General features: G+C 39.2%; 1 protein-coding gene across 1 annotated transcript in view; it reads left to right on the top strand.

The window, feature by feature from the left end:
• Positions 1-12205, top strand: part of LOC308696688 (protein unc-13 homolog A) — a gene marked incomplete at both ends in the record, with an annotated part of 91595 nt that overhangs the window by 37319 nt on the left and 42071 nt on the right. Inside the window, 5 exons of the mRNA XM_081375584.1 lie at positions 1269-1292; positions 4484-4694; positions 6889-7893; positions 9256-9358; positions 10797-10837. Coding sequence (XP_081231710.1) covers positions 1269-1292; positions 4484-4694; positions 6889-7893; positions 9256-9358; positions 10797-10837 — 1384 coding nt within the window. The remainder of the gene's footprint in view (positions 1-1268; positions 1293-4483; positions 4695-6888; positions 7894-9255; positions 9359-10796; positions 10838-12205) is intronic.

Here is a 12205-nt window from a genome sequence, read left to right as displayed (position 1 = left end):
GTGATATACTAAAACTCAGTGTATGCGACAGTGATACACTAAAACTCAGCGTGCGCGACAGTGATATACTAAAACTCAGCGTGCGCGACAGTGATATACTAAAACTCAGCGTGCGCGACAGTGATATACTAAAACTCAGCGTACGCGACAGTGATATACTAAAACTCAGCGTGCGCGACAGTGATATACTAAAACTCAGCGTACGCGACAGTGATATACTAAAACTCAGCGTACGTGACAGTGATATACTAAAACTCAGCGTGCGCGACCGTGATATACTAAAACTCAGCGTACGCGACAGTGATATACTAAAACTCAGCGTACGTGACAGTGATATACTAAAACTCAGCGTACGCGACAGTGATATACTAAAACTCAGCGTGCGCGACAGTGATATACTAAAACTCAGCGTGCGTGACTGTGATATACTAAAACTCAGCGTACGTGACAGTGATATACTAAAACTCAGCGTACGCGACAGTGATATACTAAAACTCAGCGTACGTGACAGTGATATACTAAAACTCAGCGTGCGCGACTGTGATATACTAAAACTCAGCGTACGCGACAGTGATATACTAAAACTCAGCGTACGCGACAGTGATATACTAAAACTCAGCGTACGCGACAGTGATATACTAAAACTCAGCGTACGCGACTGTGATATGTGTACGCGACAGTGATGTACTAAAACTCAGTGTACGCGACCGTGATATACTAAAACTCAGTGTACACGACCGTGATATACTAAAAACAGAAACGTTTTTCCTTTGCGTTTTTTGCATACAGACAACAACGCAGTCAAAATGATCCCGTTCACACGGATTCGCTAAAAACTAATTAAAATCGCTGTATTTTGCTGTCAGGCCAGTAGATGGCGATCTCACTGTATAAAGAAACACTATATTCTTGAACATGTGCATGACGTCACCGTTTTCAGAAATTCACATTTTTGTGATGATATCACTATCGTTTTCAAGAACTTGCTTTTTGAAACATGTTTTCAAAAGTTTTTAGGACCCCAAAACGCCATTATCGTGTAAATAAACAGCCAACACTCATAAAAAGTTTTTAGTTTTTATCTGAAAACGGTGTCGTGTGAACAGCCCCTAAAACGATTCAGAAAACAAAGAACATTCATGAACGATTTATGAATTATTTTTTGTTCTAACGTTTTGAGAGCATTATTAAAGGCCAGATATCTTTAAACAGACACTCTATGAACGCTGCATTATGAGTGATTCTCTGTCTTCTCTTGTCTCTCACAGGTAACTGGTGGGGCGAACAGCAAAGTGAGTTTTCATATCTGTCATTATGAGCTCATTAATCTGACATCTGCTTTCCTATTCATGTTGCCATCAGCATTATATTTAGTTAGCAATCAAGCATTTCAAGCTCGATAAACACACACACTCGCACTCGATGTGCTGTGACGTTTACACTGACAGATATTCCACAAATAAACCGCTGATTTATTTACCTTTTGTTGCACAAATGTTGATTGAATCACAGGACAGTTGTTTTATAGTTCAAGTTTTCTGCAATGTTTTGTTTAAATATGCAAATAAGACCGTGTCTAATTAAATATGCACTCATTTGCATACATTTCCAGAACAGAAATCTGAATATTGGATAAAGCCAGGTTCAAAATTCTTGTTTCCTTTTTTTAATGTTGGATTGAGAAGGTCAACATATTGTTATACCATTAAAACATTATTATTCTCAGGGCTCTCAAGTCTCACGCATTGGGCGTGAGACACACGCAATTCAACCAGTTCACACGCTCACACGCCACACCGTGTATTTCTCACGCTGAAAAGGCAATGCCAACCAAGTTGTCCTGCGAGCTTTATATATATAACGTTGTATACGAGGCGCAGGCACACAAAGTGAAGTTTCCTGCCGCCAGCACGTATCTCGGCCAGATTGCGTTCGTTACAAGGCAACACAGATGCGCGAACACACGGAAGTTGACGGAACATTCTCGGCCACCGGACGTTCGTTACTAGGTAACCAACAACATTGCGCGAACACACGTCGTAATGGAGAAGGTAAGTTGGAAGAAAGCTCGTCTAACGTTTTTAGGCTAGAACATTTAATATATAGCCCATCGTTTACATTATTATTAATGCAGTTAAAAACTCTACAACTACTCTGCAACCAGGCCAGAAGCTTTGGCTCAGTTTGGCTAGCTTACGTTTTCTTAAACTAAGGGAATGTTAGTGGGTATGGGAAGGAATGAAGATGTATTTCTTCATTTTATTTTAAATACATTTAAATTTGTTTATTTTATTTTAAATTCTATATTATACTGTATTAATAGTCTTTCTAGTTACATTAAGGCTATGTATTAAAGCAGAGTGCTCTGGGTAATATTTTATATCCTGTCAAAACATACATTAATCATTGCCATTGCATTTGTATTTTTCAAACACAAAACACATTTCATAAGCTGGAGTGTGTACTCTTGTGTACACACACACACACACACACACACACACACACACACACACACACACACACACACACACACACACACCTTAATAATACTCTAATATGTCATTTGTTCACAATGTCCCATGCACCACACAATAAATAATTACCGGTATACCATTTTGACTAGACATTCAAAATGCAAAAAGATTTGTTTTTCCAAACTGTTTGGAGCAATTTGTTATATTTTTGTAATTTTTGTATAACTTATTTGTAATTTTGAAATATAACATTAAAGAGTATATTTGATGTGATCAATTGCTCTGTCATTTATCAGATTTACCAATTGTTATAATTTCAATTTGGGCTGGTTAATTATGAACAATGGGTAAAATTGGGGGGCGGGGACATATGGGGGCGTGGCTTCATTAGGGCTCCTCCCCTTACCGCATGTGATCTCACTCCAAGCTTTTGGTAAAACTTGAGAGCCCTGTTATTCTTCCCTTTTCTTCTGAGACTAATTATGCCAATTCATGCTAGCAATGTGCTAAAACATCCTAGCAACATGCTAATTTATGTCAGAAACGTGTTAAAACATGTTAGTGTGCTAAATCATGCTGGCATTGTGCTAATTCATGTTAGCAATATGTTAAAACATGCTAGCAACATGATAAATCATGTTAACAATGTGTTAACACATGCTATCAAAATGCTAATTCATGTAAACAATGTTTTAAAACATTAGCATACTAAATCATGCTAGCAATGTGTTAATTCATATTAGCAACATGATTAATTATGAAAACATGCTAACAGCATGTTTAATAACGCTAACAATGTGCTAACAAATGCTAGCAACATGCCAACTAATGTTAGCATGTTGAATAATGCCTACAATGTGTTAAGTTAACAACATGATAAAACATGCAAGCAACATGCTTTATCATGTTAACAATGTGGAAAAACATGATTAAGCATGTGGCTAGCATGTTCGCAATGTGCTGAAACATGCTAGCAACATGCTTAATCATTCTAGCAGCATGTTTAATCATGTTAAAATCGTGGTAACATGCTGGTAGCATGTTTTAGCACATTGCTAACAGCATGTTAATTCATGTCAGCAACGTTAAAACATTAGCATGTTAAATCATGCTAGGGATTTGCTAATTAATGTTACCAGCATGTTAATTCATGCTAGCAAACATGTTAAATCATACTAGCAACATGCTTATTAATGTTAACAACATGCTCATTTATGTTAATAACGTTTTAAAACATGCTAGCAGCATGTTAAATCAGGATAGCATAGTGATGATTCATGTGTTAAACATGTTAGCAACATGCAAATTCATGCTAGTAACATGTTAAAACATGCTAGCAAGTTGCAACATGTTAAATCATGCTAGAAATGTGTTAAAACTTGTCAGCAATATGCTCATTCATGTTTGAAAACTCCTAAACATGCTAGCAACCTGTTAAAACATTCTAGCAATGTGTTAAAACATGTTAACAGCATAATAAAACTTGCTAGCAATATGATAAAAAATGCTAGGAAGCTTATACAATTTTCAAACCTTCAGACAAGGCTTTGTTAAGCCAGCATAACAATTTGTCCCAATGAACTTTACTTTCTAGTTGACACATTAAAGGTTTTTACAGAGGGGATTTCGGATTTTTCTTTGTATCCCTTCATAAATCATCTAATTACAATTTATTAAATTTAAATAAAAAATAACCATGTTTTTAGAAATAAAATGTTATACAAATCTCATACAAATTGATGAAAACTCACCACCTTTAAAGATATATATTGAAATTGAAATCTTCAAATGCAAATATATAAAGTGCAATAAAATAAACGCATAAATGTGCATTTTGGATGTTTTCTTTCCACTAGCAAAAACAAAATGGACCAGTGCATGATAAAACAATAGTTTAGCCTGTAGCAAACCACACTTTTTCATAGTCATGACAGATTTGAGTATGTGTGTAATGCTTTATCAGTATTTCTAATGCGTTAGCAATGTCTTTGATTTGTGTGTGTGTATAGACAATGATCCAGACAGCGCAATGGATGACCGAGACAGTGATTATCGCAGTGAGACCAGTAACAGTATACCACCCCCGTTCTACTCCACATCTCAACCCAACGCCTCAGTCCACCAGTATCCCATGAGCCACCAGCACCGCAATCCCCGCGGCTCCTACTCGCGCTCCATCAACAACTGTGACCTTGACTATGACCATCCCAGAGGCATCAGGTGCGAGAGAAAGAGTTGTTTCTGTAATACTCAGTTTTCTGTTTGGTTAAACTGATTCATTCATCATTCATGAGACAATCATGACCGATACAGCATGAGCGAGAGAAGGTGTTTCTCAGCAGGTGTGTCTCTTCGGTTTTCCTTTAATGGACTCATTCATCATGTCTGATCGGCGTGTCTCTTATCGCCCTTTTTTCTGATACTTTTTTTCTTCTCCCTCCTGGCACAGACCTTTAAATTCGACTGTCTCCTTTGTTTCTCTTCCATTATTCAACAAGATGAGTTTTCATTGATTTATAAAAGACTTGACATCACCGTGGCTTGCTTAAGGGCTCAATGGATTCTCCTGTTTCCCGGTTAGGAATTAGAAAAGCAGAAGTAGTGCTGACTAGTGTTGTAGAACTGGAGACCTGTCTTGGTCTCGAAACCATTTTTTAAAGGTCTTGGTCTTGTCCCAATTTTATTTCACTTTATTTTTTTTCCTGCTTCATATTTCTAATTTGGTCACTGTTGCGCTGGGTCAGAAATTAATGGGCAATTGTGTCAAAAATGTCATAAAAATTTAAACAAATCTTATTTTTTATATTATAACATAATGATATAATTAAAGGGGACCTATTATGCAATATTGACTTTCATATCGTTTTTGAACATATTTATGTGTCTGCACTGCAGTGTGTGTACACTACCACCCTACTGTGGTAAAAATCCATCCACTCCGGCTGTTAATTACCCCATAAATCTGAAACAGTGTCTCAAAATGAGCCATTCAGGAATGTTCACCAATGTGACATCACATTGCACAGGCCCCGCCCATGACTGGAACTTAGCTCCGCCCCTCAATGAGCTGTACACAGTCCGCCATGTTGATCTCCTCGCCAGAGTATTTAACAGCATTATTCAAGTAAGAGATGTATTCTTATTAAAGCTACTAAAGTTATTCAGTCAAGAGCAGTGAGTGATTTTCTGTTTTTCTTTTGTTTGATTCATATTAACAGCACATACAGTACAGAACCACTACTGTATAACAGTCGGTACTGTATATTACGCTGCTTTCACTTTAATACACAGATCTAATATACACATGCGATTTCTTTCCATGCTGTTTACATTCACAGACATAACTGACTGTTTTTATGTGAACTTTGTGTGTTTTTGACAAACTATCAAATACACAAAAGTTTAAGTGCAATAGAGAAATTAGTTTAAATCTCACAGGACGTGCCGTCTGATAGACAGCTTTCTGTGCACGTGCTTCGTATGTGCGCTCAGAAAACCATAGAAGTTTATACTGATATGACTTTAAAACGCATTCAAACAATAACTTTGATGATTTGGGTCTTGTTGCCGGTACACATTGTATTATTTTGGGCTGTCCCAGACAAAAGATGACCAGTCGTGGTGATTTCTGTGGTTGTGACTTCTAAATGGTGGTCTTATAGTCAGAGAGGTTCAAAGACAGCCTGCGACCAAAGATAGCCTGCGATAATTTTATGACAGTGTCAGAAATTTAGCATGATCATCTCACAGTGTGTTTGCTGCTACGACCTATCCCAGACAGCAATATAGTGTCGGCCCAGATCCGGCCCACATCTGGTACTCATGGATTCCACATGTACCAGATGTGGGCCGACACTATATTGCCATCTGGGACATCTACTGACTAGCCAATAAAAATTCAACATGAAATGGTGTATTGATCAATGCGACATGGCGCTAGAACTTAAAACTACTTACCTCAATCTCCATTTACAAAATCGGAATGCCAAGTTGGCTTCTTTTCCCTAGCCATGACCGCACCCATATTCTCCTCTTTCTCCTCTTTTTTCAGCGCACAAATAGACCTCAATTGCCAAAGTGCGATTCATCTTGCTCGATTTGTTTACCACTAGCACATGCTGTTGATGTTTTATTCTTCTATACTAGTGTCGTACCCTAAGATTCAATAGGTGTCATCATCATCATCCAGCCTACATACCCAAGTTTATTAGATCCATGTCGTACAGTGTGATTTATAATGATCGTATAGGATCTCCGAAATGTAGCAGGCATTAAATAAGGTCAGAAAAACCCTGCAGATACCCTGAACAATGGCCAAATTGCTTGCAAAAAATGTGTAGATTTCAGTCTTTCATCACAGTGAGTTGTTTTCTCATTCTGCCTAATCTTTGACTCACTCTTTGTCGTTTTCCAGTCCGACCGGGAGTTATGCATCATCAGCCGAGCTCAGTCATTGTAGTACTCAACTGAGCGAAGAGTTCTGCGAGCGAGAACTTTACGACGAGAACGACTCGTACCACTCCTGCCACTCGTCTGTGTCCTACAGCAAGGGCTCGCCCGACTGGGACGAGACGCAGGGGGTGTACAGTGACGAATGCGCCTACAGCAAAGACGGAGGCGAAGAAGGTGCCGTTTATGAGGAAGATGGCGATCTGTACGCAGAGGAGGTGGACATGTACGAGGGTGAGGAGGACTTCAACTACGAGGATGAAGATTTGTATCCGCCGGACGAGGACCAAGAGCTTCCGTTCACTCCTACTCCTTCCAGCACTGCCCAAACACTGGACGTCCCATCAAGACCTCCTTTGGAGAAACAGCCTTCGCTTCACCAACAGCAACCATCTCAGATCTCCAGCCAACCTCCAGTTCAACCATCCAATCAGACGCAACCCCAACCTTTAGCCAAACCCCTAAACCAGCAAGTTCCCGCCCCCCAGCAGCCACCTCAAAAACAACCACCACCCCAACAACAATCCTCAGGCCCGATCCCTTCCGTTCAGTCTTTCTTCGCCATGGCTAAGCCATTGACTGCCGTGTTTGGGTTGGGTGGATCAACTCCTTCACCAGCTCCGGCACCAGTATCTCAATCCCAACCTCAACCTCAACCCTTGACAACACAATCCCAAACTCCAATGCCTCAACCTCCCGCCCAACAGGTTCCTCCAACTACAAACAAATCCCCTGAGCTGCCTATCCCTGTGCCCATAACCAACTCCAAACCTCCCGTGCCAGAGCCTAAACCTCCAACCCCAACAGAGGAGAAACTGCCCACAGAGCCAGAGCCACCAATGATGGAGGAACCTCCACTTCAAGATGAGGATTTCCCCATGGAAGAGCCTCCAATAGAGGAAATACAGATGGAGAGCCCCCCTCCATCTCCTCCTTTTGAAGAGGAGGAACCGATTCCCGAACCTGAGAGGTATCACGAATATATCTCAACACCCTTGGGTTTTCAAAACTGAGGGATTAACTCATTCACCAAAACTAATGGAATAGTTGAAGTATAGGTTTATCTTGAAGAAGTGACAGTGCAAAACTGGCCCAAAATTATTTCTGTGTTGGTACAGGCAAGTTAAAGTCACCATGAAATCAAAATCAACATTTCTTATTCTTAATATTGTATGCGGTATTACACTATTTATTATAAATATTTTTTTTACAATTCACGTGCCTCGTAATCTTTAATTAAAATAACTTCCCCACCTTCTTGCAACAACATCAGTTTCTTGATGATGTGTTTACTGGCGCAAATCCAGTGCAATCTGTCACTCAAATGAGATCGACCAATAGCAAACCACAACCATCCAACCACCTAATCAATTCCCCATGGACAAAATTAAGCTTTTTTTTTTCTTGTTCCAGAAGTAGTTTCACTCGGATATACGTCACTATAGGGAAGAAAATGTTATTGGTAATGTTGATTGACAAAGGAAGTCTTGGTAAAGATAAAAACAAAACTTCTGAAAACAAGCCTACGCTGGTCTTAACTGGTTTCCCAGCCTGGCCAACTGGTGTTTACCTGGTTTGGATGGTCAACCAGCTTGACCAGGATAATAAGTGCCCCTTTAAAACCAGCTAACCAGATCAGCTTGGCCAGCTAAAATGAGCAAACCACATGTATTGGAAGATTTTCTAAGCTTTTTAAAGGATATTTCTCCTGGTTCAGATAGTTGACCAGCTTGACTCCCAGCTTGGCCAGCTAAAACAAGCTAAATGGATATTTTAAAAGCCGTTTTAAAGATATTTCACCTGGTTTAGAGCGTTAATCAGCTTGACCAGGCTGATAAGTGCCCAAAACCCCTTTAAAACCAGCTAACCAGATCAGCTTGGCCAGCTAAAAATAAGCAAACCAAATCTTTTGGAAGATTTAAACGCTGTTTTAAGGATATTTCACCTGGTTTGGATGGTCATCCGCCTTGACCAGACTGATAAATGCCTAAAACCCCTTTAAAACCAGCTTGACTCCCAGCTTGGCCAGCTTGGATATTTTAACAGCTGTTTTAAGGATATTTCACCTGGTTTAGATCAACCATTCCCCGAAGTGAACAAACCACATTTATTTGATGATTTAAAAGCTGTTTTTAGGACAGTTTAGATAGCTAACCAGCTTGTCTTCCAGCCTGACCAGCTGATCAGTGTCAAAACCCCTTTAAAACCAGACCAGCGTGGCCAGCTAAAATGCACAAACAACAAATATTTATGCAAGCTAGTGTGGTTGCATCGAAGAATTGTTAGATTAATTTTGGATTATACATGCAAACGATCTTGAATGTCTATGCAGTGAACCGGTGAACGAGGAGCCGAAGGAGCCGGTGGACCCGGCGGTCAGAGCCAAAGAAAACTGGCTTCGACTCTTTGAGAAAGTCCAACGACAGTTGCGGGAGGTGAGAGAGTTTACTAGACTTAACCATCTGTAGAAAGTCTACATTGTTGAGCTATTGCCGGACGCCTTGTTTTATGCACAATTTACACAAAAATTCCTGCTGCTCTTGTTTCATATGTGTAGGAAAGTGCAAATCACAACCACAAAATGCTAATTGAAATCAGAATGACGTCCGGAAATCAGAATGGACCCAATTTACTTTCTGAATACATGTTCCTGGTGTTATTCTGAGCAGATTAGTGCATGTTATTCATGAGGAAATAGATGGTTTTCCCTTAAATCAAGCCTCCACAATCCACTGCAAACTCGCTTTCATTTTCTGTCATTCAAAGAGTAGAAGTAAAATGGCACTGTTTATTTTTATACCTCCACACATTTTCTGCTTTATGCTTATGATGCGATGAAACACCATGCACTCTAACCGCTGTCATGATTATTTTGCAGTTTGCCACGTCCTCTTTGCTTCTTTTTTGTGTGCGTTATTCTGTTGACTCTTTATCCTTTGTTTGTCTGTTTGTATCCCGCCGTTTTGTCGTCTTTCCAGTCTCTTTTCATTGCTTTAGCGATTTGCATGTTCACTCAGATGACCCATGATGGGACGAGACTGTCAGGTGGGTCCGTTGTTGGTTGTGTGAACGTTTTGTGGTGGTTTTGTGTAAGTTGTTTTGATATAAGCTGACATAGTTTCAGAAAGGCTATTAGACACCCATTAAAAATAACATTTCATGTTTTCACTTCAAGTTTTTTTGTCACAATGTCATCAACAAAACAAATGAAACAATTCTCAAAAATCTACTTATCTAATTAGATATTGTATACATATTAGATATATATATATATTATATATATTAGATTATATTGTATACAAGTTGAGATGTTGTTATAGCAATATAGCTGTGAAAAAACTTTTGTTTGCAGACTTTTATTTTATTGACCTTTTGAAATTAATGTACACTAACGTTCAACTGATATGGTTTTGTTGATGGCCGAAAATAGAAAGGAGGGTGACTGATATAATTTGTTCTAAAATAATTGGTTCTGAAATATTTACTGAACAATCATTCTTCCAGTATCATTAGCAGAACGTTCTTTTAATGTTATCTGGTATTTAATAATGTTCTCAAAACGTTAGCACAAAAACGTTTGTACATCTTTCATGGAACGCTTTTTTCCTGGAACGTTTTAAATGGACGTTCATCTGATGTTTTTTACTTGTTACTTTTGAATGTTCTCTGAAACATACAAGTTATATTATATATATATATTTATATTTTATTTAATGTTTATTTCAATGGTTATGCTTTTGCCATGTTTGTGGTGACTACAGAAAACATTTGGACTCTTTGATCAAAGCCGGTTAGCTAATAAAACTAAACTAATCAGCTAATAAAACTAAATCAAAACTAATACAACTTTCTCTTTCTCTGTCTTGCTCTCAGGCACGAGGAGAGACTCCGTCTCTGTGGTTTGGTAAAGGAGGGTAAGTCAAAGTCAAACCTTAACCCTAATCTCCAGTCGCTCTGTTCTGCTCTAACTCGACACCCTTTCCTCATTTACTATGCGCGGCTCTATGAATATGCAAATGAGCCCCGCCTCCACTCACTCACTCAGCTCAGAGATCCACTGGTTGACGATCACACGTTGATCTGATTGGTTACAAGGTAGTTTGTGACGTCAGAAGCACCAGCGATTTCAAAGCGTGTTTTTGAGACTGTCTTTGGTTCACTGCAGTTTTAAGGAGGAAATACTCAGCAATGCTGTCGACTTATGAATTTACACATGGTTTGTCTTAAAGCGTATTAAAAACACCACATAGACACATAAACAACATTAAAAGCTTGATTTTTACCACAGGGGGACTTTAAAAGTATATTTTTAGCCTGATTATATAAGCTCTCCATAAAACAAGCCCCACAATAATAAAACAAAAAAACATTTTATACAGATACTTCATATTTAATGGCATTAGATGATTTGTAAACTGCATTTAATAGATAGACTTTCATTAAAACATTTAAAATTGTCAAACATGTGTTTTGTATGAACGTTTTTGTTGTTTTTACACCGTTTTGACCAGCGTTTCGAGCTAAACAAATTGAATCATTAGTTCAGCAATTGATTCAGTTGATTCAAAGTATCGAAAAGCTTAATTTGATTCTGAAAACAGGGAAACTGTGGCTGCGTTTACACTTGGCATTAACATGCGACCTGTATCCGGATGTTGTCCACATACACATTGAAAAGACAAGTGTGAACGCGCTTCTGATGGGAATGTTATCCAATCAGTGTGTCCAGGCTCGGAGGGAGTCGAGGACGCATTGTGATCGGATCTCAGTCTAATGTAAACGCAATCCAGCCATCGTGTGGACGTCACACAAACCCCCCCACTGTCGTTATTCCCCTCCTCTCTCCGGAACCGAGAGCTGTGTGGTTTTGCGATACAGTCGAGTGCAAAGTACATCGCAAATATACTGAAATGTTTGCTTTCACAGTTCTCACCCTAAAGTTGCAGATCCATTCATTTTCTATAAAGAACGCGCATTTTTCCCCGCACAGCTGGCAGCGTTCTCAGATACGTTTCTCTGTACCGTTTCCATTACGGCATCTATCCACATTATTAGTACTTGCAGCTAGCCTGGTTAAAACCAGACCATTCTCAGTAGTAACTGAGTTGTGGTCTGGCAAAGCTTCATTAATCACTCATTTCCAAAGGGGCGTCACCAACGGACGTCGCTCAAATGCCTCTGGGCGCAATTAGATAGACCTAAAACCAATCAGAGCGATCGTCATCGTGTAAAGCCCGCCATATGCTGCGTCCTAAGTTACACTACGCCATAAAAGTATGTAC

The sequence above is a fragment of the Scardinius erythrophthalmus genome (assembly GCF_964197995.2).
Source record: "Scardinius erythrophthalmus genome assembly, chromosome: 9".
Taxonomy (NCBI): Eukaryota; Metazoa; Chordata; class Actinopteri; order Cypriniformes; family Leuciscidae; genus Scardinius; species Scardinius erythrophthalmus.
The sequence above is the reverse complement of the archived record's forward strand: the minus strand, read 5'-3'. Positions and strand labels throughout refer to the sequence as shown.